The sequence below is a fragment of the Symphalangus syndactylus genome, chromosome 8 (assembly GCF_028878055.3).
Source record: "Symphalangus syndactylus isolate Jambi chromosome 8, NHGRI_mSymSyn1-v2.1_pri, whole genome shotgun sequence".
NCBI classification, from domain to species: domain Eukaryota; kingdom Metazoa; phylum Chordata; class Mammalia; order Primates; family Hylobatidae; genus Symphalangus; species Symphalangus syndactylus.
Window position 1 is genome coordinate 129,178,169 of NC_072430.2, and position 26,372 is coordinate 129,204,540.

The 26,372-nt window shown below is 37.6% G+C and overlaps 1 protein-coding gene across 3 annotated transcripts in view; it reads right to left on the reverse strand.

The window, feature by feature from the left end:
* CUL3 (cullin 3) overlaps nucleotides 1–26,372 on the reverse strand; it is a 113,256-nt gene that overhangs the window by 76,549 nt on the left and 10,335 nt on the right. The window contains exon 2 of one of the 3 annotated variants that reach the window (XM_055290796.2): nucleotides 7,788–7,985. The exons of 1 other annotated variant lie outside the window; for it this stretch is intronic. In XM_055290796.2, the coding sequence (XP_055146771.1) occupies nucleotides 7,788–7,985 (198 nt within the window). Of the gene's footprint in view, nucleotides 1–6,432; nucleotides 6,529–7,787; nucleotides 7,986–26,372 lie in introns of those variants that run through there. One more of the 3 variants, XM_055290797.2, reaches the window with a different exon arrangement.

Genomic DNA, 26,372 nt, shown 5'->3' on the forward strand with positions numbered 1-26,372 from the left:
ACGCTTTAGTATCTGAAATACATACATATACACATATATGCACGCGCGCGCACACACACGCACGCAAAATGGCTGTGAAAAACTGTAACTCTGCTAAATACCTGTCAAATATTATTATCTTATAATGTAAGATTAGAGCTAAGTCTTAAGTACCACTAACTCTGGCAACTTTTCAGTCTCCACTGCAATCCTCAATGTATCTGAACACTAAGTGTTTAAATTCCTCAGGGTGCAATCCTGGGCCCTCTTTTCTCTTGTCTCTGTGACTTCATTTACTTCCAGGGCTTTAAATACAGGTTGGGTACTCCTCACCCTAAAGGCATGGGGACCCGAAGTGTTTCAATTTTCAGATTTGAGTATCTGCATATACATAATGAGAGATCTTGGGGATGGAATCCAAGTGTAAACATGAAATTTATTTGTTTCATATACACCTTATACACATAGCCTGAGGGTAATGTTATATTTTAGTAATTTTGTCTGTGAAATAAAGTTTTGGCTGTGCTCTGACTGTGACTCCGTCACATGAGATAAGCTGTGGAATTTTCCACTGTGGCATCATGTTGGCGCTCAAAAAGTTGTGGATTTTGGAGCATTCTGAATTTCTGGATTAGGGATGTTCAACCTGTACCATCCATATGTTCACAATTCCCGAATACACATTTCCAGTTCAAACTTCTCGGATAATTTGATTTGCATATCAAATTTTACAGGTATCTTAAAACTAATCTGTTCAAAATGGAGCTCCTTTGTCTGCCCCAAATCTGTATCAGAAAATTAAATCACCTAGCCAGTTAGCCAAGAGCCAAAAACCTAAAACTGATCTTAGATTTGTCCCTGTTTCTTATTCCCTACAATCAATCTGCTAGCAGGTAACGTTCTTTCTACATCCAAAATGTATTTTAAAACTTTTCTCAATCATAACTGTCACTACACTAGTATAAATCATCACTGTTATTCACCTGAATTTCTGGATTACTCCGTCTTGGTCCCCTTATTTCAACTCTTATGCTAACTTATTTATCTTGCTTAAAATCCTTAAATGACTTCCTAATGTACATATAATTAACTACAAAGCCTTCTGCCATGGCTTCAAGGTCTGGCATGATCTGGCTTCTGCTTCTCTCGGCAACCCCACCTTGTCCCATTCCTCTCCATTACCAACTCTTAGCTCCCCACTTATGACGAGATTTTATTCAATGTCTTTAGGAAGCGGCAAAGAATAGCCTCCAGCTTTTTTTTTTTAATTGCTCTGTTGCCCAGGCTGCAGTGCAGTAGTTCAGTAACAGCTCACTGCAGCCTCAAACTCCTGGGCCTCAGCCTCCTGAGAGACTGTGACTACAGGTGTGTGCCACCAAGCCCGGCAATTTTTTTTTTTTTTTTTTTGAGACGGAGTCTCGCTCTGTCGCCCAGGCTGGAGTGCAGTGGCACGATCACGGCTCACTGCAAGTTCTGCCTCCTGGGTTCACACCATTCTTCTGCCTCAGCCTCCTGAGTAGCTGGGACTACAGGTGCCCGCCACCATGTCCGGCTAATTTTTTGTATTTTTAGGAGAGATGGGGTTTCACTGTGTTAGCCAGGATGGTCTCGATCTCCTGATCTCGTGATCTGCCCACCTTGGCTTCCCAAAGTGCTGGGATTACAGGCGTGAGCCACCGCGCCCGGTCAAATTTTTTTTTTTTTTTTGCAGAGACAAGGTCTCACTATGTTGTTCAGGCTGCTCTCAAAACTGCTGGCCTCAGGTGTTCCTCCCACCTCAGCCTCCCAAAGTGCTAGGATTATAGGCATGAGCCACTGCACTCAGCCTGCTGCCTTTTTAAAGTTTTATTGAATACTGCGATGTTCATTCATTTACATTTGGTCTGTTGCTGCTTTTGTGCTACAAACACAGACTCTGAGGCGCTATGCCTGAGAATGTATGGCTCAGAAAAACAAAAATACTGACTATCTGGTCCTTTACAGAAAAAAGTTGTACGGCCATTCACTTTGCCTAGAATACTCTTCAACCCACTTTTCTTGTGCATGCTCATTCTTCTAATCCCAGTTTAAACACTATCACTTCCTCAAACAGCCCTTTCTTGACCTATGTGGTTGTCTTTATCATTTTTTCCTCTATCATTGTATCCTGTTTTCTTATCACTGTATCCTGTTTTCTTGATTATATTTTATAACTAAATACTTGTTTACCTGTTTACTGTTTCATAAGTGCAGGAATCAGATGTGTTCTATTTACCAATATATTCCTTACACCTAGCACAGAGCCTGGCAAACGGTTTTGAATGCTGAATTCTGTGATGGGAAAAGTCTTACAGGATACCTTTGACACTCTGACAAAATGATATATATTCTAAACGTCTTTAAATCTGAAAAGCAGAACTTTTTTCCTCCATTACTATGCTTTTTTACTTTATTTAGAAAAAAAGTTAAAAAACAAATTCCTGTGTAAGTTGAAATGTTTTCATTTTCTAAATCAAGATTTTTCTTATGGTGAGGTACAAAGGCCACATTACACCCTAAATTTTGCCTTGTGGTCTTGAGAAATGAACTAAATTCCTATGGGTGTCAGTTTCCTCAAAGGAAACATTCTTCCAGAGACAAGAAAAATAATATCCTACCAGAAGTGCTTTTATTGGAGAAAAAGTACTTATATTTTCTATGCCTGCTTCAATTTTGTGAACTTATTTTGAAAGCCAACAATCAGCTACTTTCATCCCAAAGAGATGTCCTCTCTGAAGCCTCCTGTCATCTGCTGTCTGGTAGTCTGTGTTGCGCTATTTTACCAAAATGTCACTATCCTCACCTTGAAATCAAAGTACCAACAAACTATATAACAAACCAGCCCTCAGTCCATGTAAAAACTATATTTCCTTGGAATTCTTCAATGTGAAAAGATGGGTCTTGGCTATGTATACCATAGCACTAAAGGCACTTTGCTTTAAAATAAATAAATATATGGTTTGTCAGGCAGTTCAGCTAACTTCCAAAAGCATTATGAATTAAAAACTGATGAGCAGACCAAACAGTAATGCTTTCAGAACAACAAAAAAAAGGTATATTCTGTGAGATTAAAGATAGGTATTCTGATACCACAGAACCCTGAAAGAATATCTCACCTTCTAGTCAAAAGATGCAATGCAGAGATAGGCAATACTGATTTTCATGCAAACTACGCTTTTGCACATTGTATCAGTAACATCTCTAAGTCTCATTTAGTAGAACAAACTGAGACTTACTACCTTAGGAAACAAACATGTCAGATGGTCCTACCTATCAGTTAATAGTTCTCTTTCGATAGTGTCCCCTTCAATACAGTAGTACTGTGTTTATATGATTATTATAATTGTTTCATAAAATAGGAGTAAACATGAAAACAAAAGCACAGAAACTAGCAAAGGCTTCAAAACCTAATTCACTTTAAATAATCAATGAACAGAGAACAGACATAACTGAAATTGGTACATTTCCTAGTCAAAAATTGACTGGTCAAATGAGTGTGAAAGAAAAGAATAAATAAATAAAAGAACATTTTCAGATGCTGGCAATGATCATTAATGACTATGTATAAGGAAAGTAAATTTAAGAATTTAGCATATACTGTATATTTTAAAATTTATTTAGTATAATCAACCTGAATGCATGTTTTGAGGAATGTATAATAAAAATTGCCTATATTCTGAAATGATAATTGCTATGGACTGAATGTTTGTGTTCTCCAAATTCATATTATGAAGCCCTAATCCCAAATGTGATAGTATTTAGAGGTGGGGCCTTTGGGAGGCAATTAAATCTTGAGAATGGTACCCTCATTAACAGGATGGTACCATTATAAGATACATGAGAGACATGACCTCTCTCCCTCCCTGCCCTGTGAAGACACAGCAAGGAGGTGGTTGTCTACAGACCAGGAAGGGGACTCTCACCAGAAAAATGAACCTGCAAGCACCTTGATCTTGGACTTCTCACTTGCCAGAATGGTGAGAAATATTTGTTTAAGCCACCTGGTTTATAAGATCTGTTACAGTAGCTTAAGATGAGGAAGACAACAGTTAACCTTAAATATGGGACCACTTTAAGCAACTTATAATATACTGAAACTCAGAGTTCTCGTGGAGTGACTGCTCACATAACTTCTGTATCTGCTGGACCATATCTTCAACATCCAATTGACCCTACTGGAGCCCAAAACTTGGTCACCGAAACACTGATCTCACACTCTGGCCTTCTCTCTTCTCCTCACTTTTTGGACGAGCCACTTCTCAACCCTAACACACAACTACTGATGTTTTTTTCTGCATCTGTGCCCAAGGTTTAAAAAAACTGACCTAGCACACATTCAGGCCAACTCCTATTAAGCTATCTTCTTCTGCACTTGCCAATTCCTTAGTATATTCCTTACAAAGGCTACTCCAAGTCTCTTCATCTCATTTTCAGAAGATGGATGGTTTATTAGATTCATAATTTTAGAAATAAAGGATATTATTTCCAACTCCATTATTGTACATTAAGTAAATTTAAAGGATTCCTAGAATTTAAAGGACTAGAGCTTTACAGATAGTAAGTCAATTAACTTGAAGCCCCTTATACTGAATTTCAGCATACTCCAACTTGATCATTCTACCTTAGGAGCAGATCTACAGAGAATTCAAGGGCTCAGACTAAAGCCACATTGCCTGAATTCAGTTCCAGCTAGGCCACTTAACAGCTATATGGATCTGGACAAATGACCAATTATCTGTGCCTTGGTTTCTTCATTTGTAAAATAGACATAATAGTAGTATCTGCAACATTGGGCTGTGACTGTTAGCTAAGTTAAAACATGTAAAAGCACTACAACTGGGCCTAGCACACAGTAAATGCTAAATAAAAGTTAATTGTGTTCATTATCATTCCCTATAGAACCTCTGGCAAATGAGAACATGCCCCTCTTCGAAGTTTACTTCTTTTCCATTGTTCTTAATCCCATACTCTCTATATTCAATAACTTAGCTGTTCCAATCTTCTCTCCTTCAGCAGCTTTAAACAAAATTCTTCCACTTGTCCTTCTTTTGATGCCAAATTTCTTAAATTGGTCTTTTCCATTTCCCACACCTACTTACTATAGTTTGCTCCTAAGATTCATCCCTTGGCTCTGGGCTCTTCGTTTTCTGAACTCCAACACTTGTTCCTCAGTATATGTTACCAAATGCCAAATCTCCACATCTAATTTTGAGTTCCTGCCCAAGCTCTAAATCTATGTGTCTCCAAACATACGATATCTCTACTTGGGCATCTTACTATGATCTCACACTCAATTTTCCTCACATGCAAAATGATTTCTAAGGTATCTTCTGGGTATAAACATTTTCAATATACTCTAAACAGAATATCATATTCTCTACCCATTTCAAATCAGTTTCCCACTATTACTTCACAGTATTTGCTATTGGTGGCACTATAATTCTCCCAGTAAGCAAGCTTTGTCTAGACTTAGTGTAGAATTTCTGACATCATCCATTCATTTCTAGCCTATCACTTTACCCAGATCTTTCCAGGTCTTCTCCTGCTTTTATAAACCTCCTCTCAATTTTACATTTATAGCATCCTCATAATATGCTGCCACATAATCACCCACTTAAAATCACATCTTCAAATATTCTGTCACTTTATCACCCACTTAAAAACCTCCAATAACTGTCTATGGTTTAGTCCAAATTACTTAGCCTGGCTCCCAAATTTTTCTACAATCTGTTCTCAAACCATCTTTGTAACACTACAATCCACTAATCCCCGTAATTATTATATGCCTCAGTCAAACTCTACTTACCACCTAAGTTTAACCAACCAGTTTATCTCTATATATTTCACAACATCTGCCATCATGGAATGCCTTCTACCACACTGTTTATATCCCAAATATTTTCCAAGGCTCAACTCAATTTCATTATTTCCCATAAAATCTTACAGCCCAAGGCAACCTCTCCTTCATTTGAATTCTTAAGCCATTTATTGCCTATGCAACTCACTTGCCACTTAATTATATAATGCCTCACACGGTAATCTAAATGTGTGTATCATCCATCTCTCACATCACAATAAAAACCCCAGGAAAGGACAGTATCGTATCTCTTTGCATCCACTACATTATCACTGAAAGCTGTGCATAATAGGCACTTAATAAAAAACTGCTGATTGTGTGAAAAACACAATCACCTTGCTTTATAAGATACTAACTGCCTGGCTCATGTAATTCCCTTTAAGAGAAAGAAATTATAGAAGAAAGAGCAGGAATAGAAAATTACTGTTTTGGAACCATCATAGTAATAATGATTCATGCAAGAATCATCAATGGATGCTAAAACCATCACATGAAAGTTTCTAGGGAACAGGATATTCATACAGTGTCAAAATATATCTGAACAGATTACTTATGAATTACAAAGGGAAAAAAGGTACCTTCACAGTGGAGAAATCTGGCGGACACCAATGATCAAAGTTAACATCACCAATAATGGGATAAACTGACATCAAGTGCCTCCTGATGTGATGCACTGAGGACACAACATCACTTATGTATTATTCCTGCCAAAAATGCATAACCTGAAACTAGTCATGAGGAAACAATCAGACACACCAAAAACTGAGGGATAATCTACAAAACAACTGACCTATACTCTTCAAATATGTCAATGTGCTGAAAGACAAAGAAAGGCTGAGGAATTGAACATGAGATCCTGGACTGGATCCTGGATCAGAAAACAAATTGCTATAAAGGAAATCACTGCTAAACAGGACAATTGGTGAAATCTGAATAAGGAACGTATTAGGCAACAGTATTATATTGTTAAACTGCCTGATTTTGATCACTGTTCTTTGGTTAAGTAAGATTTCTTTATTCTTAAAAGAAATGTTGCAAAGTCTTTTAGGGTAGATGAAATCTAAAACTTATTCTCTAATGGTTCAGCAATAACAATATTGGTAACAGTAATCATAACACATATCAATAGAAAAACTGGCAAAAAAATATAGCAAAATGTAAACAACTGGTGAAGCTAGGTGAAGGGTACACAAAAGTTCACACTGTGCTATTCATGAAACTTTTTTTCAAAATAAAACTTAAAAAATAATACCCCAATACCACATAAAGACTATGAGAAGTTTTTATCAGTCTGTGTGGTATTTTACATTTTATTTGACAATCTTAAAGCAAGGCATTGTAATAAAAGTTATTTTCTAAATGAAATTACATTTTACATGCATTGGAAGAGTTCGCTCTATAAAAACATTTGTTCTAAAAAAATACATCTTTCTGAAATCAGAGAACCATTTTTAATAATGTGAACAGCCCAACAATAATTTGTCTTTAAAAAAAAATTCAAATGTACCACAGAACTCAGTTAAAATAAAGTCAATTTTAGTTAGTGATCCATCTTAGAAATATATTTTAAACACGTAGTTTGTTTTCAAATATACAGAAAAATGAGAAAGTAAAAATGGGCTGATTAAATCATTTTAAGGAAAAAATTCCTTGTAATTAACATATTAATAAGCATTTGTGAATTACTGAGTTTGCTTCATTATGATTTATAGAAAGCATTTCTTATAGCTCACAAACTTCATCTCTCAAATATCAAAATTTTTGATTTAGCTGATTACAAATTTTTCATGAGTGCTTATAATAGTCACGAATTAGTAATTTCTATAGGCTTCTGGCACCTTTAAAAAGAACACTTCCGGTCAAAGTCCAATATAGTATAAAGGATTTTCTACATTCAATATAGTATTAGCAACAGTCCTTTAAAGTTTGATACCTTATTTATGAGATGTTCGGTAACAACTTCTCTTAGTCCAGTGTAGAGCTTTTCTCCATGTTTATGCAAAACCATTGTATATGCATTTCTATAGAGCTCCTCAAAACTAAGACCACTGTTATTCTTACGCTGGATTTCTTGAATTGCATTTTTCAGAAGGTCCCAAATGCTGTTTACATATTTTTCATCCATGGTCATCTGTAACATCCAAGAGAGAGAAGAGACAAAAAAAAAAAAAAAAAAAAAAAAAAAAACCAATGGTTGAAAGTCTTTCTATATTTGTCCATATATAGTAAATATTGTATTATATAGATATGATTATAAATCTATGACACATAAGAACATTAACAACCTATTTTAACAGGGGAAAAAAAGGGATACATTTAAAAATACGTTCTAGATCTGTTAGAAGCAATTTCTAATCTTTTAAGACCTCCCTCCAATCTTACCTGGAGCAGAACTCTTCACTTTAAATAAAATCATAATGATTTATATACCCGTAAGTCACTTACCCCTTATTTCTCTCCCACCAAAATACTTGCCAAATTAAGTCCCAACAGCCCACATACTCCTGACATATATCCGTATAGCTGAAAGAAAATGAAGAATAACATATGCCCATATTTTTGGTCCATCTGAGTTTAAATTCATAACCACTAACGTTAAGCGCAGCCTTCATGCAACCCCACAATTCCACTAATCAGTCTACTGAGTCTACTCTTCTGGATGATTTTATACCACCTCCTCCATCCTCACTCTATGATTATGACTGCTTCCTATTCCACTGAGAAAATAAAAACAACCCGATGAGACACTATACAAATTCCCATCATATTCACACACCAATCAACCTGATTTTATGCCAATAAAACCTGCTAGGTTCTTGTGCTCAAAGTGCCAAGTTATTGTACTCGAAGTATAGCATAAGGACCAGACACATAAGCAAAACCTAGGAACTTGTTAGAAGTGCAGAATTTCGGGCCCTACTCCAGACCTACAGAAACAGAATCGACATTTTAACAAGAACCCAAGGTAATATTATACAGAATGAAATTTGACAAGTAAATCTCTAGTTCTATGCCAAACCACCTATTGAAAAGGCCTCCCTTGGCCGGGCGCGGTGGCTCACGCCTGGAATCCCAGCACTTTGGGAGGCCGAGGCGGGAGGAGATCGAGACCGTCCCGGCTAATACGTTGAAACCCCGTCTCTACTAAATATACAAAAAAAAAAAATTAGCCGGGCGTGGTGGTGGGCGCCTGTAGTCCCAGCTACTCGGGAGGCTGAGGCAGGAGAATGGCGTGAGCCCGGGAGGTGGAGCTTGCAGTGAGCCAAGATCGCGCCACTGCACTCCAGCCTAGGCGACAGAGCAAGACTCCATCTTCAAAAAAAAGGGAAAGTCCTCCCTTTAGTAATCACTCATCCAAGCATCATCAAAATTTTTCCTCTGGTAGATAATTTCCATTCACACTGAAAACTGTCAGTTTCACCACATGGACTGGCTCATGCCTGTAATCCTAGCATTTTGGGAGACTGAGGCGGAAGGATCACTAGAGCTTAGGAGTTTGAGACCAGCCTGGGCAATATAGTGAGACCCTGTCTCTACAAAAAAATTTTTTAAGAATTAGCTGGGCATGGTGGCACATGCCTATAGTCCCAGCTACCCAGGAGGCTGAGGGAGGAGAATCACTTGAGCCCGGAGGCAGAGTTTGCAGGGATCCAAGATCACAACACTGCACTCCAGCCTAGGTGACAGAGCAAGATCGTGTCTCAAAAAAAAAAAAAAAAAAAAAAAAGAAAAAAGAAAAAAAGAAAATTGTCAGTTTCCTATGTCAAAAACAAATCCTCACAAACCCATATATTCCTTCAGCACCATCTAATCTCTCTTTCCATTTATGGCAAAATCACAGGCAAGAAGCGGAGATTGTACATACACTGTCTCCAAGTTCCATCTTTCCATTATATCTTGAATCCACTCCAATAGGGCTTTCATCTCCACCATTTCACTGAAACTACTCTTGAGAAGGCCACCAGTGACTTCTATATTGCCAAAATCTAATGGGCAAAGTCTCAGTTCTCCTCTTACTTGACCTATCCAGCAGCATTTCGAAGAGCTGATCACTCCTACTCCTTGAAACAAATTTGGCAAGGCATGGTGCCTCACACCCGTAATCCCAGCACTTTGGGAAGTCAAAGCGGGAGGATCACTTGAGTCCAGGGGTTCAAAACCAGGTTGGGCAATATGGCAAAACTCCGTTTCTATTAAAAATACAAAAATTAGTCAGGCATGGTGGCATGCACCTGTAGTCCCAGCTCCTTAGTGGGGCTGAGGCAGGAGGATCGCTTGAGCCCAGGAGGTCAAGGCTGCAGTGAGTGGAGACTGCGCCACTACACACCAGCCTGGATGACAGAGCAAGACCCCGTCTCAAAAAAGAAGAAGAAAAAAAAGAAACAAATTCCTCACTTAACTTCCAAGCACTACAATCTCTTGTTTTCCTTCCACTTCTGTCTCCTATTCATCTGTTTTACTGGCTGTTAATTATCACCTAAACTTCCAATCCTAAAGCTCAAGTTCTCGATTTCTTATCTAGCCACACTCAGTTTCTTTTCTTTTTTTTTTTTTTAGCCACACTCAGTTTCTAGGTGGAGTTGATGTCATCTATTCTCATGGTTTTAAATCAATCTTAAAATTGATACATTTTCTGTTTGGCTGCCTCTGTCACATGCCAGTCATATATCCAGCTACCTACTCAATGTTTCCACTTGAACGCGTAGTAGGCATCTCAAACTTACCAAGCCTGAAACAGAACTCCTCATCTTTTCCCTCAGTTGGTTTCCCCTGAAGTCTTTTCCAACTGAACAAATGTCTACTCCATCCTTCCAGCTGCTCCGGCCAAAAAGCTTGTGATCATAATTAATGACTGTCTGACCCCACTACTAATCCAACAGAAAATGCTGTTGTCTCTAACTTCAAAATGTATTCCCAGAATTCAACTCTTTCTCACCACTTCCACTGCTACTATCCTGGTCAAACCACCATCACCTCAAACTGGTCTCCATCTCCACTCTTGGCCTGCTATCATCAGGCAACCAGGGTGACCATGTAAAAGCATAAATCAAATCATGTCACTCATTTGCTCACAACCCTCAAATGATTTCTCATTTCCCCTGGAGTTAAAGTCAAAGTCCTTACAAAATGTTCTATAAGCTTTATTCAATCTGATAATCTCTCAAATTCATCTGTTTTTTCCTTTTGTTCACTCTGCTCCATGCACTCCCTGGCATACATCAAACAAGCTGATTTCAGTGTCTTTGTATTTGCTATTCTTTCTGTCTGAAATGTTCTTCCCTCAGTTTCCTGCATGGCTCAAACCTCTACTCAACTGTCATCTTACAGTGAAGTTTTAAATGCCCACCTTATTTACAGTAACAGCCTTACCTCACTATTGATCCCCAACTCCAACCCACATTCTTCATTATTTTCCTGGTCTCCCTCTCTACAACCAAATGTCAGCTTCATGATGGCAGGGATCTTTTTTTCACTGCCAAATTCCTCAGCCTCTAAAACAGTATATGGCACATAACAAGCATTCATACTTGGTGACTGATTTTCTGCTAATATCTGACTAATGACCCCTTTGTAAATGCCACTTAAAATCTCCAAGTTCTGCATTTACAACCTAAGCAACATTGATGAGCTTCACACATACTTCTGATCTGAACTGGATAAAAATTACTGAGTTAGTGGAATCCTCTCCAAGTCATGTCTGATGTGTATGAATGTGAAAAGAGGAAGGAGTAGGCAAAATCGTTATTTTAGTCACCCTGGCAGTAAAATACCCGCTCAACTCTCAATCAAGAGGATCCTTAAGCAAATGACTCAAACTGAGTCTTGTTATTCTAATCTTTTGTGGAGAGCTTAAGAAGGAACTTTAACAGAACAATTTCTTTTCTTTTACCGAAATCCTATGCTAGACCTAAGTTTGTCAGAGACTTTTATCAAATGACTGTAAAAGAATTTACCCCTACACCTATACTGCTACCTCTTTTTAATCAGATATCCTGGTAGACAGGATGTCATCCATATGAAATGTACTGATGTGGCTAACTTTTCACAAACGGAAGATTCAAGGCCATGTAATAATGATGGCCTCAAATACCATAGCTATGTATGTGCAATGTGGTTTTAGTTTGTTGACTGCATATGCTGAGGTTCTAATAAAGCAAACTAAGACACTACCTTCTTGACACTGAGTAACAAATAGATAAAGTAAAACAGTCAGAACAATTTCATAAAAGAGCAAAGTTAATGTCAACTATAAGCCTCAAAGATACCTATACTGCTAATAGCTAAGCAAAACATCAAATCATCTTTTCAGGCTCTATAACCTAAGACCCCCTGAAAGCCAGAAAAAGTATTAAAATGTCTCTACCCAGAGTAAATTACTAAATTTTTCTACTAGAAGCTGAAGAATTTTAAAACTATAAAACCAAGAGGCTTCAAACATTGTAAAATTACTCTCACATTATTATAACAACCATTTTCACATACATACATCAAGAGCTGTTTTACTACACAAGGTTGTATGTAGTGTTTTGTTTTTATTCTTTTTAAGTTCATGCCTTATTGATAGATAAGAGATGGGGCTGCAGGAAAAAATGTTCCTTCTGGTGATAGCTAAGGTTAAAAATTTTTTTAACAAATGAGAGGAAGAGCCAAGCACAGTGGCTCCCGCCTGTAATCCCACCATTCTGGGAGGCCAAGGTGGACAGATCACTTGCGGTTGGGAGTTCAAGACTAGCCTAGCCAACATGGTGAAACCCTATCCCTACTAAAAATACAAAAAATAGCCGGATGTGGTGGTGCGTGCCTGTAATTCCAGCTACAGGGGAAGCTAAGGCAAGAAAATCGCTTGAACCCGGGAGGTAGACGCTGAAGTAAGCCGAGATCGAGCCAGCCCACTCCAGCCTAGGCAACAGAGCAAGACTCTGTCTCAAAAAAAAAAAAAAACAAAACAAAACAAAACAAGACAATGAAAACAGACCCAGAGAGATTAAATGACTTACCCCAAATCACAGAGCTGGGGTTAGAACTTATATATCCCAAAACCTAGTCCAAATCAGTGGACTAACGTCACATTCCATCGTGCTAATATGGTAAAGTAACATCACAGTCACTGATTATCTTGGTAAACATAGTTAGTATATTGGTAGAAAACATAGGTTTTGCTGTCAGACAGGCTTAAGTTTGTGCCACAGCTTTGTTACTCACAAGCCATGTGACCTTGAGAAAATTAAGTCCTGGGTTCAATAACAGTATCTATCTCAAAGGGCTGTCATGAAGATTAAATGAGAATGTCAGTAGATTTAACGCAGCCCAGAGCACAGTATAATCCCTCATACATCAACTAACGGAAGTGCCCAATGATAGAATCTCTTGAACTCTCATCAACAGTCATCAAATAAATGTCAGAAAGAAATATAGCTTTTTCAAGCTTAGCAAATATACAGATATGAGCTAAAACAAAGGCACCTTAAGAGTAACACTATGATAAACGCACTTCAGTATGACGTAGCTTTCTTTTAGAAAACATTATTCCCCTACATCTCTTGTATACTACTTTTCCAGAGCCATTTAAATCATTTTCATCCTGAGAACTCTGTCCTTGGCTCTTGTCACTCTCTACTGGGTCCCTATGTATTTTCATTCGTTGTCATGGTTACATCTAGTATCAGTACATGTAGGGTTCTAAAACTTAAGAGGGATTCCAGAGGTTCCTAAAACAATAAACAAAACTTTCCAAGTATACTGTGTGTGCACTTCTTTTCTGGAGGGTAGGTCCCTAATTTCTATCAGATTTCCCAAGTTTGTCCATATCTTAAAGAAGATAAACTACAACAGTCCTCCTATCTACAGTTTCACCTTCCTTGGTTTAAGTTACTAGCAACCAACCACTGCCTGAAAATATTAAATGAAAAATTCCAGAAATATCAATTCATAAACTTTAAATTGCATGCCATTTTATGTAGTATGATGAAATCTCATGCCATCTCACTCAGGATGTGAATCCTGAATTACATCTTTGTCCAGCATTTCCACACTATGTTACACACCCCACACCCATTAAAAACTTGGTAACTTAACAGCCATCTGGTTTATCAGATCAAAATCACAATGCTTATGTCCAGGCAATGTTTATCTTACTTAATACTGTCCCCAAACCACAAGAGTAGTGATGCTGACAATTCAGAAATGTCAAAGAGAAGCAATAAAGTGCTTCCTTTAAGTGAAAAGGTGAAAGTTCTCTACTCAGTAAGGAAAAAAAAAAGGTATGCTGAGATTGCTAAGATCTATGTTAAGAACAAATCTTCTGGCCCAGGTGGTGGCTCATGCCTATAATCCCAACACTTTGGGAGGCCTAGATGGACAGTTCACTTGAGGCCACAAGTTCAAGACCACCCTGGCCAACATGATGAAACTCCATCTCTACTAAAAATACAAAAATTAGATGAGTGCGGTGGCACACACCTGTAATCCCAGCTACTTGGGAGGCTAGCGCACAAGAATCACTTGAACCCAGGAGGTGGAGGTTGCACTGAGCTGACACTGTGGCACTGTACTCCAGCCTGGGCAACAAAGCAAGACTCTGTCTCAGAAAAAAAAAAAGAACACATCTTCTTCTATCCATGAAACTGTGGAGAAGAAAAAAAGAATTTGCACTAGTCTTGCTGTTGCAACTCAAAACTACAGAAGTATGGCCACAATCATTCACCTTACTTCATCTCATCACATAGGCAGTGTATCATCTCATACCATCACAAGGGTTAAGTACAGTACAAGATATTTTGAGAGACCACATTCATGTTCTTTTATTACAATATAGTTATAATTGTTCTACTTTATTATTGTTGCTAATCTCTTATTGTTTCTAAATTGTAAATTAAATGTCAGAGGATAAAACATAGTACATACAGGGCTCAGGGCTATATGGTTTCAGGTATCCACTGGGGGTCTTGGAATAAACAGATTCCCTGTGGATGGGGTGGGGACTTCTGTACTGGCATTTACATTAGTGGCTCCCAAACCTATACTGCCTGCCCAGATCTTCCCCCCAAAGTCTAAAACTCTTGTTTCAACCACCTGCTACACATCTCCAATCAAATGCTCCAGAGACAGATCAAACTCATCATGTCAAAAATCCCTGATGAACTCACCATCCAAACCTGCCCAAACCTTCTTCCTGTAATCTCTAATTAAGTTGTGGCAATACAAACTACCTAATTATACAAGCTAGAAGCATAAGCCTTACATTTTTTCTTCTCTCTCATCTCCTTCTTATCCAATCATCAAGTACTACTGACATTAAGGCCAAGGTACTTCTCAAATATGTTCCCATTTTTTCATCCCGAATACAGCTGACCACTGAACCATGCGGGGGTTAGGAAAAACTGACCTCCTGTGCAGTCAAAATACCGTGTATAACTTTTAAGTCCCCCAACTACTAATAGCTTACTGTCGACCCAAAGCTTTACCAATAACATAGTCTATTAACACCTGTTTTGTATGTTACATGTATCACACACTGTATCCTTAGAATAAAGAGAAAAAAATATTAAGAACATTGTAAGAAAAAGAAAATGTATTTGGTATTCAATAAGTGGAAGTGGATTGTCATAAAGGTCCCCATCCTTCTGGTCTTCACATTCAGTAGGCTGAGGTGTAGGAGGAAGAGAAGTAGTTGGTCTCTTAGGGGTGGCACAGGCACAAGAGATGGAAGAGGTAGAGGTAGAAGGGGAGGCAGGAGAGGCAGCCATACTCTGTAACTTTACAAAAACACATTGTAATTTGCCTGACTTTTCTGCTTTTTCATTCCTCTAAAAATGTTTCTATCTTGTCCCAATCATTTTGCCACTGTTTGTTTTAAGTTTCAGTGCTCACATCATAGAACAGTCCATGTCGTAAAAGTCAAAGCATTCTTATCAGACACCTCCTGCCAGATTCTCTAATGTCAATTTGGATTTTGGCACTGCTTCTTCTACATCTTCCTCATCATCTGTCACTGGTTCAGAAGCGCTCATCTCCATCAAGTCATCTTCTGTTGATTCTTCTGGTGTGATGTCCATTAGCTCTTGAATTTCTTCAAGATCCGTATCCTGAAACCCTTCACGCCCCACTTTATCACAGTCTTTCATGATTCTGACTGACTCTTGTAAATCTTGGGAAGTCATGTACAACATCTGGACACAGTTTTCTACAGCAAGAATGTATCATTTCACGCTAGATGGCTTTCATGGCTTTTTAACAATTATGGCATCTTCAATGGTGTAACCCTTCCAGACTTTCGTCATGTTCCCTCTATTGAGGTTCTCTTCTATAGCAATGACTATCTTTTCCATAGATTACTACTACTGCGTTTAAAGAGCCTTAAAGGTCCTTATTAACCCCCCATCTTCCCCATCTACAAGCTGAATTAAAAACACTTTATTTAAGGTCAAGGATACCACTTCAACACCTTCAGTGTTGAAGAACTCATGAAATTCTGGGTGGCTAGGTGCACTGTCTAATAGAAAAATACTTAAAAGGCAGTCCCTTACTGACAAGGTACTTCCTGACGTCAGGGACAAAGCACTGATGGAACCAATCCAGAGAAAGAGTTCTCACTGTCCAGGCCTTCTTGTACAACCAAAAGACTGGCAGCTAGTGTTTATCTTTTCTCTTCAAGGCTCAGGGGTTAGTAGATTTATAGATAAAGTCAGCCCTGATCAAAAACCTGACTGTACTTGCACAAAACAGTAGAGTTAGCTTATTCCTTCCTGCCTTGTACACCCTAGTATGTGCTTTTCTCCCTTACTAGTCAATGTCCTTTGTGGCACTTTTTTCCAGAATAGGGCACTTTTGTCTACATCAGAAACCTGTTTAGGCAGACATCCTTTGTCTTCAATGATTTTCTTGATGGTGTCTGGGAACTTGTCTGCTGCCTCTTCATTGGCAGAAGCTGCTTCTCCTGTTACCTTGACATTTTTTAAGCCAAACTTCTTTCTAAAATTATCAAACCATCCTTTGCTGGCATTATATTCTCCAGCTTTAGATCCTTCACCTTCCTTTGTCATATAATGACTTTGCTTTTCTTAAATCATATTAGAATCAGTAGGTATACTTTTCTTACAGCAATCCTGCACCCACATACAAGCTGCATATTCAATATGAGATAAAAAAGTATTTTGCAAAACGCACAAGGTTTTCGCACCAGCTGGCACAGGTGTAGCAACGGCTTCACAAACTTCCTTTTAACGATGGTCCGGGCTTCATTTACCTTGAAATGGCAGGTAACCACAGCTGCAGAACTTAATCTAGTACACATCAAGCAATTCAAGAATTTCTTGTAATGTCATGACTTTTCTCTGCTTTTTGGGAGCACTTCCAGGTTCACTGGGGGCACGTCCAATAGGTTCCATCGTGTTATTCCAGGTTTACAGTATTCCACTAAACATAATGAAAAATATGTGAAAACCGCAAAAGAAAACTTTTACTACACTACAGAGAGAAACTGCTCACACGAAGATGATTAGTCACAAGGTGTTTTTCTGTTTGTTTTCATTTTTGTTTTAGACAGGGTCTTCTTCTGTCACCAAGGATGGAGTGCAGTGGTGCAATCATAGCTCACTGCTGCCTCAAACTCACAGGTTCAAGGGATCCTTCCGCCTCAGCCTCCTGAGCAGCTGGGACTACCAGTGTGTGCCACCATGTGTGGCTAATATTTTTAACTTTTTTTGTAGAGATGGGGGTCTTGCTTTGTTGCCCAGGGTGGTGTTAGAACTCCTAGGCTTGGGCCAGGCATGGTGGCTCACACCTGTAATCCCAGCACTTTGGGAGGACAAGGTAGGCGGATCACCAAGTCAGGAATCGAGACCATCCTGGCTAACATGGTGAAACCCCATCTCTACTAAAAATACAAAAAAATTAGCCAGGTGTGGTGGTGGGTGCCTGTAGTCCCAGCTACTCGGGAGGCTGAGGCAGGAGAATGGCGTGAACCCAGGAGGCGGAGGTTGCAGTGAGCCGAGATCATGCCACTGCACTCCAGCCTGGACAATAGAGTGAGACTCCGTCTCAAAAAAAAAAAAAAAGAAAAAAAAACCCAACTCCTAGGCTCAAGCAATCCTTCCACCTCGGCCTCCCTAAGTGCTCCAGTTTCAGGTGTGAGCCACTGCACCTAGCCACAAAGCATATTAAGTGCATACTTGCAACATCTGAGCTCACCCTGATAGCAGCAAGAGGTGGCTATACAATGTATTACAGCAGTACAATATGTACTACAGTTAATTTTATGCAGTTACAGTTTAATACTGCATCTTTACACTTGTTTAAATTTCTCTTGACTGCAAATGGCACCATGTACAATCTGTAAGTGCATGCCTAAGTTTTAATAAATTTTAGCTTTTTATAATAGATTTGTGTATATTTTATGGTAGTAAATGACACACAGACTAGCATCTACATATATTGTATGCATTCGTAACATTATTTTTTTTGTTGTTATTTTGAGGCTACACAGTTCATCTGTATTTTCAAATCTCCATAAAGTTTTCCAATATATTTATTGGAAAAAACCCATGCAGTAAGTGGATCCATGAAGTTCAAACCCATGTTGTTCAAGGGTCAACTTTACTACTGTCTTAAAACTTTCACCTAGGCCGGGCGCGGTGGCTCACGCCTGTAATCCCAGCACTTTGGGAGGCTGAGGCGGGCGGATCACTAGGTCAGGAGATCAAGAACATCCCGGCAAACACGGTGAAACCCCGTCTCTACTAAAAAATATAAAAGAAATTAGCGGGGTGTGGTGGCGGGCACCTGTAGTCCTAGCTACTTGGCAGACTGAGGCAGGACAACAGTGTGAACCGGGGAGGCAGAGTTTGCAGTGAGCGAAGATCGCGCCACTGCACCCTAGCCTGGGCAACAGTGAGACTCCATCTCAAAAAAAAAAAAAAAAAGCTTTCACCTAGTTCACTGCAAGAGCCTTCCAAACAGTATGAACTCCAACCTCATGGAATCTACCTCCCTCAAAATCACAATCAAAATAAACATAGGCATACCATGACCCTGTTGAAAACCCTTCTATGGTAGCATAGCATAGACCTAGTTTATGCTCACTTCTCCACACCTGTCTGACATGTATTTCCTAACAACCTTAAACCAATGGGAATTCTTAAATATACAACCTGCTGTTTCTCACTCTATTTCCATCACTGTCATAGCCCCTCCCCACTTATTTCAGTTCCCATGTCTTTTTTTCCCCCCTGCTTTTGGTCCTCCTTTGCTTTGCCTTTTCTTTATCTGATTCTTTACACATATCTTCTGAACACAGCTCAGGTGTCACAACCTCTAGGAATCCTTCACTGAACTCGTCAAGCAAAGTTAACAACTCCTCAGTTCTTCCACGATATTTTATAGTGTAAACTATATTTACTTAACTATACACTAAATAAACTGTAGTGTATTTTCGTTTATATGGGAATGTGGTGATAGTCTATAATATAACTACTAGTGACAGTTTGTAATCATCACTACACTCCCATATAGCTTAATTATCTGTTCATGCATCTTCTTCCACTAGACTATGAGCTTAAGAGATTATGCATTTTTCTTCAATGCCACATAGAAGGTTGTAAACAAATGTCTGTTGAATGAATACTACTTTATCCATGTTATACCACTGTAATTTTGACAACACAAACTTTTTACTTATAAGGCACAATGATACAGGAAAACGGTTGAATGTGTTTACCCTCAGCAATTAATCTAATTTTTAAATGATCAAATCTTTTTCTAACAGAAGTAATGTACAAGTAACACACTTTTAAATTTTACATCAAGCAATGTTGTCAGATTTTTCCCATTCACCTAACTAAAGGCCTCACTCAGAAGGCTGCTTAATCATTAATTTTAGTAATAAATATTAACTGGGAAAAAAACGGTAGACGAAATAGGCCCTTCAGAAGTGGATCAATAAGCTACAATCTTTCCCTAAATCAAACAAGTCCAAAAACTACATATCAAATGAAATGGGCTTCAAGTGCAGATTAACACATACACATGATGGGGTCTTGGCATCAAATGCACGTCAACAGCCTTGGCAAAATAATGATGTTACTAATGAGCTTTAATCTTTCCACTTGCCCATCCCTGACACAGAAGCAACATTAACTGCTACTGAAAATTTTTTTAAATGACTAACGTTCAACTCTCACCTCATCAATATGTTAACAATAAAAACTTTAGGCTATACTTCATTCCAGGAGCAATAAAATTTAAAGGCTCTAACTTTATGTATTAATATATTTTTTAAAAGAATAGTAACATTCTTTTAAAGTAACATTCTAAATTATTTGAGCAGGGCTTTAATCCCATTGATAAACTGATTAAGTTGCAATAACTGCAAATACACTAAGGGATCTAGCAACCAATGCGTCAGCAAAACAATAAAATAAACTGCACACACATTTATCATCTATATACACAAACATATAATATTTGCTATCTAATTATATCAGATGTATACAGGACCCTTCCCCAAGAAGGCCAAGTTACAAAATGATCAGCAAACAAAGTAAAATCACTCAGCAGAAAAAGAAACAAAAGCTTTTTTAAAGGAAAGATATAATTAAGGATTCTTAAATGTTTACAGTTTAGTGAGACTTTTAAAAACCAAGTCAAGAATTTAATTTTTAAAAGTGATCTTTGCCTCCTTACCTCCCTCCAATCCAGGATTACAATTTTCTCATCAGAAAAGTATCAATAACAAAAATACATCTATAATTGTGTTTGTTTTCTTTAAAGCAAAATCTTTTCATTTACATTACTTCAGATGATATAAAAATATAACCTTCAAAATGCCTGAATTTGAAAGGATGTCAGTCTATTATATACTTACACATCTTGAAGGTTCTGTGATTACTGAGAGAACTACATCATGAGACAAATTAAAACCAAACGAAGTGAATTCTTAACATCTACTACATACAAAGGACAAGAAGTCTTTAGTCCTCTGTGAATAATTTTCTACAAGAAAAAATTTAGAACAGGGTGGGTGGGGGAAAGGGTGAGAATTTGAAATTCCAGGCAATTCAGAATGACACAGCTAGAAAAAAAATAAACAAGGGAAAATACTTGATCTTAATTTCAAGCTCCAGCCTCAAAAAAAAGAAAAAAAAATGCTTTGGTACAAGTATCTGAGGAATGGTAGTATTTTTTAAATCTGATACAACTAAGCTATTAATTATGTAAGGAAGCTCCCTCCCAAACTGTAAGCACCTCAGAGCAGATAAGGTCTTTCTTTATGTTATTGTACCCCTTACAATGCGTGGCACAATGTATAGATAATATTCAAAAAATATGATCTGAATACAGTCCATTTGCAGTTAATGATGAGTCTTATTTGATGACTAACCAGTATATAATTACTTATGACATCTGCAATAATACCATTTATCCATCAATTATTCCTTAAGCAACGTCAACCATCAAAAATATAGCCAAAGATCCAAGCTTTGAGAAAAACAGCCCAGTGGGACACATTCAAACAGACTTTGAACAAATTAACCTTTCAAAGCTCACTTTCCTCATTTGCTAGTGGCCAGAGAAATGTGAGATGGTGGACTGTGGGGTAATTAAGGAAGTCTGTGAAAGCATCTGGCACACAGCACTAGCTCAATAAACATGTTTGTTTCTTCCTTGCCTATGCAGAAGAGACATATAGCCTTGATTAGTGACTTAAAACCGAATGTAAAAACTACTGATGTTTGGTTAACTGGTTTCTCTGGTTACAGTGGAGAACAGATGGGAGTGGAGGAGTGCTGCCAAAAAAAGAGCTGATGTCAAGGAAAAAGAAAAAAAAAAGATTATCAATTAGAAAAGCACAGCAGCATGGGACAACTCCATGAAATCACAACCTGATAGACATTCAATTGGGCTCTAATATCATTAAATTACAGAACAGTAACATTCATAATGAGAAAGTTAAATCATCAATAGAAGGTTCAATTATGATTTGCATTTCAGTCCTCAATATGAGTAGGCTATCCAAAACTCCATTTGAGAATCTGGGAAATGTGAAACAATTTTTTCAAAGACACAAGGTCAAGCTTCCAGATTAGCCTATTTAAGTCCAGAGCAATTGAGCCAAAAGTACTAACAACTCTTTCAACTATATCTCTGTGAATGACTTTCGCATATATGGAAAAAAAGTATGTATAACATTTCAAAATGTGATAATGACCACAACAAATAAGATACAATAATGTAAGTATTCTCACTGAGGTAAAAAGCTTGTCACTGTCCTACTATTGGTGCTACTTCCACCCATAAAAAAAGAGATGTTACAGGACTCCCTTAAACACATTTTATCCAAAAAACACAGTAGTCATCACAACCAGAATTCAAACATCGTACTTACAGACACTCTGTATTAAGAAAATTAGTGATTATATCTAAAATCAACACTTTAAAATAAAATTTGTTGCATTTCCCAATATACTATAAAATCCACAACACTACTATTTATACTATTTAACACTAGTATTTATTTATACATGGGTCACATGTATATAAAATTACTTTTTACACATTCATCTATGATAATGTATAAAAACTCTATAAACTGTAAGACAATGACAAATTGATTGTACCTAAATCAATTACACATAACCCAAAGGGAAAGGAAAAAAACATACAAAATACTGAACTACCATAGTTTGCTCTGTCTTTGAATGACTCTAACTGTAATCAAATAAGATATGACAGCAAAAGGTCTATGACACTAAATTGTTACAAAAATCTGCTATAAGTCTGTTTAAAACTTTCCTACAACTGTCAACTCACCAAAAAAATGTACACAAGAACACAGCTAACTTTCCCACTGCTTCACATTAGAACTTAACCATCATTACTGAACCATACCATTCGTAAAGAAAAATCTAAGACTAAAAAAGTAGGTAATTTTTGTAACATCACACAAAATATTTCAGAAAAAGGCCACAGGAAAAGACACTAGTAGTCGGTGCCTAGATTTATGTATAAACACAATTGTCTTTTACTGAAATTTTTGGAGCTAGAATAAGCCTAACGTAACCCCAAGTTAAAACCCCTTCATTCCACAAAGAAGAAACTGAGGCTAAGGAAGCTTATCCAAGATCACACAGAGCAATGAAGGAGTCCAAGTGTCCTAAGCTGAGTGTCCTCCCAGGGTACCATGTCAACTCAAATCATCACAGTGCTCAATACTGAGAAATCATTTTATAATTAAATAGGCCAGTGTTAACATTGAGTTACTATGGCTACATGTTTGTTTCAGTCTGCTGAAGAGAAAAGAGCTTTTAACCAGTAATCAAGCTTCTGGTCATGGTCCTTCCATAAATTCAAGTCAGGAGTGTATCCCTTGGTAAACCACTTTCTCCAGACCTCTGTTTCCTCATCTGTTGAGAAAGAACAGATTATCTCAAAAGTCTCTGCCATGGTTTGAATGCCTGTGTCTCCTCCAAAATTCATGTTGAAATTTAATCATCAATTTAACAGTATTAAAAGGTACGGTAATCCAGGTGCAGTAGCTCACGCCTGTAATCCCAGCACTTTTGGAAGCCAAAGTGCATGGATCGTTTGAGCCCAGTAGTTCGAGACCAGCCTGGGCAACATAGTAAAGCCCTGTATCTACAAAAAAAAAAAAAAAAAAAAAAAATTGCTGCTGACCTGCACCTGTCGTCCCAGCTACCCAGGAGGCTTCGGTGAAAGAATCCATTAAGCCCTGGGGGGCGTGGCTACAGTTAGCCAAGATCAAGCCACTGCAATCCAGCCTGGGTGAGAGTGAGGAGAAAAAAAAAAAAAAAAAAAAAAGGTGGGGTCTTCAGGAAGTGATTAACTCATAAGGGCAGAACCTTGTGAATGGGATTAGGTGGCCTTATAAAAGAGGCTGACAGAGAGTTTTTTCTTGCCCTTCTGTCTCTGCCATGTGCAGATACAGGATTCCTCCCCACCAAAGGATTCTGAGAGGACAATGCATCAAGACATGGTGTTGGAAGCAGACAGCAGCCCTCTCCAGACAGCAGAACCTGCAGCACCTTGATCTTGAACTTCCCAGCCTCCACAAGTGTGAGAAAATACATTTATGCTCTTTATAAATTACTCAGTCTGCAGGATTTTGTTATAGCACCACGAAAAGATTTCAAGAGTCACTTTTAGCGCTCAAAAATTAAAATACTAACACAAATAAGAGCACACAAATTATTATTTTATTTAGCTAGTGAGAGCATTCATCAAAAAAGCATATTTCTTTCATGTCTCATTTGCATACACCAAAAGTAGTAAATTACTAGAGAATTTAATCTTTGTATTTCTAATACATTTTACTGTTTAATCTATCACTTTAGTATATTCTTAAAGAAAAAATTAAAAATCAAAGTATTTTAAACATATTAACTTCAAGGAATCACTTTTTGCTAAGTATATACTTAAATTTCTATTAACCAAATTTTTTTTAATGTGTGTTGTCAGCCTTACAATTTAAAGTAGCAAAGTGTTAACTCATAAATAGGTCAACTAGTAATAATAAGCCTTTCTTACAGGTTATGTTTTTGACTGCTTTATTCAAGTCAATACACACTAAGGTCCCCTTAAACAAGTTATATATTCAAATGTTACTGAACAATGCACATTTCCCAAGTTTTTCATAACTTTTATAAATGGTCCATTTACTTAAAGCCAGTAAAACTTAAGCTTACGAAGGAAGCTTACGAAGCCTTCTTCCAATGCCTGGAACCTGAAGTTAGATTCTTTTTGTAAAGAGAGTAGTGCACTGTATAAGCTTCAGCGTCCCCGGATCTGCCCCTGGCTAATAATTTAAAAGGTAACCTTAGAATTAATTTTCTGTATAATGAAAACAACATGAACTTTTCAGTCAGACATACCTGGAATCTGAATCCCAACTCTGCCCTTCTCTAGGTGTATATGTAATATCATAAATATTTTACTAGTCCTCTCTGAGACCCAAATAGATTTAAAACAGGAGTAACCACATTATACTTAAAATTGTTTTGGGGATTTCAAATAATTAGTTCAAAGTATCTAAAACAGCCTACCACAAGTCAGACATTCAACAAGTTGTTACTAATCTTATAAGGCAACCTCTAGTGGAAATGGAAAGGGATTGAGATGAAAAAGAAAACGGAATTTTTCACCATTACTTTGGAGAGGACAGGGCAAACAAAAGAGGCTGAGTGTTGCTCAGTTAAGAGCTGTTTTAGGTAAGAATGACTTACAAACACATATGTCAAGGAATTCCTCTTAGCAATGATGGCTTGCTTTTATAAAAAAGTATCTCTAAGGAATGTTATATTTTCTTAATGTAGGTAAAAATTCCCCTTTGAAGTCATTTTATTCATCTGCTCAGCAGTAACATTTCTCATTTAAAGAGTAAATTTGGGTCCATTCCTTTCTCAATGATTATAAGTACTAAATGGAGGTCGAATTAGGAAGTTTTGCTTAGTTACATTTTCAACTTTAAAACTGAATTAAAAAAAAGAATGCTGTCTAGTAGCAACGGATTTGGATTAGGAGTTAAGGCAACTACAGGATCAGTTCTCCATTTCCTATTAACCGTTATCAAGTTGAGCAAGTAGTATTCTCCTCACCTTTAAAAAAGATTCATTAATAATTATTACTTGTGATTTTAAAGCAATTTAACAGAATTTCTTAAAATGAGATCTTTTACAGAACCCCACATACAAATGGTAACACAGGAGCTGCTCTCAAGGACCACAGAGGGAGATTTCGAAGATTTCTACTTAACACTTCCTAGGCCTCCCGGGTCCTAGACACCCTCCAGACTCCCTGTAAACGTTTGAAAATAACTGCCCTACATGAAACAAAATTATAGTTGAAAATTTTGATTTTATGATTGGGAAATTCTTTTAAATGTCTTAGTGATACCACTATTAGAAAGCATTTTCTGATATGATTTCATTTAATCCTCACAATTTGTGAAAGACTGCTGTAGTTCTCATCTTAAAGAGGAGGAAACAAACTTAAAGAGTCTGTTAGTTCCTTTATTCAATATTGTGTACTATATGCTGGGTGCATACTGCTGTACTGATCAAAGTCATAAAAAAGACTGAGGCCTCCTCAAGAAAACTATGCTCTAAAAAAGGAAATAGAGATTCCTCTCTGAAGAATCTTGGCTGTGAAAGGAGGTAGTTACTATAATGCAGAAGACAGGAAAAAGACATCTTCCTTCTCTGAGACCAGAGGGAAGGAGTCGAGAATGAATAAAGATGCAGACTAAATAATATAATTCAAAGGGAAGAATGCTGAATGAACTTTGAACTTTCACCTAATTACATTCCTTTTCACAGTGATGTAGTAGTTAGGTTTCTTGAAGAAGAGCAATAAGAGAATTCTCAATAGATAGCTTAAGGACAATGATTAAAGTTTGGAATAGCTCAGGCAAGAAAGGGGAGAGGAAGCTGACCAGGGACAGAAAAGATACTGCTCAGAGGCACTGAGAATCCAGCTAAATTAGAGACCACTGTCTTGCCATTTTCTC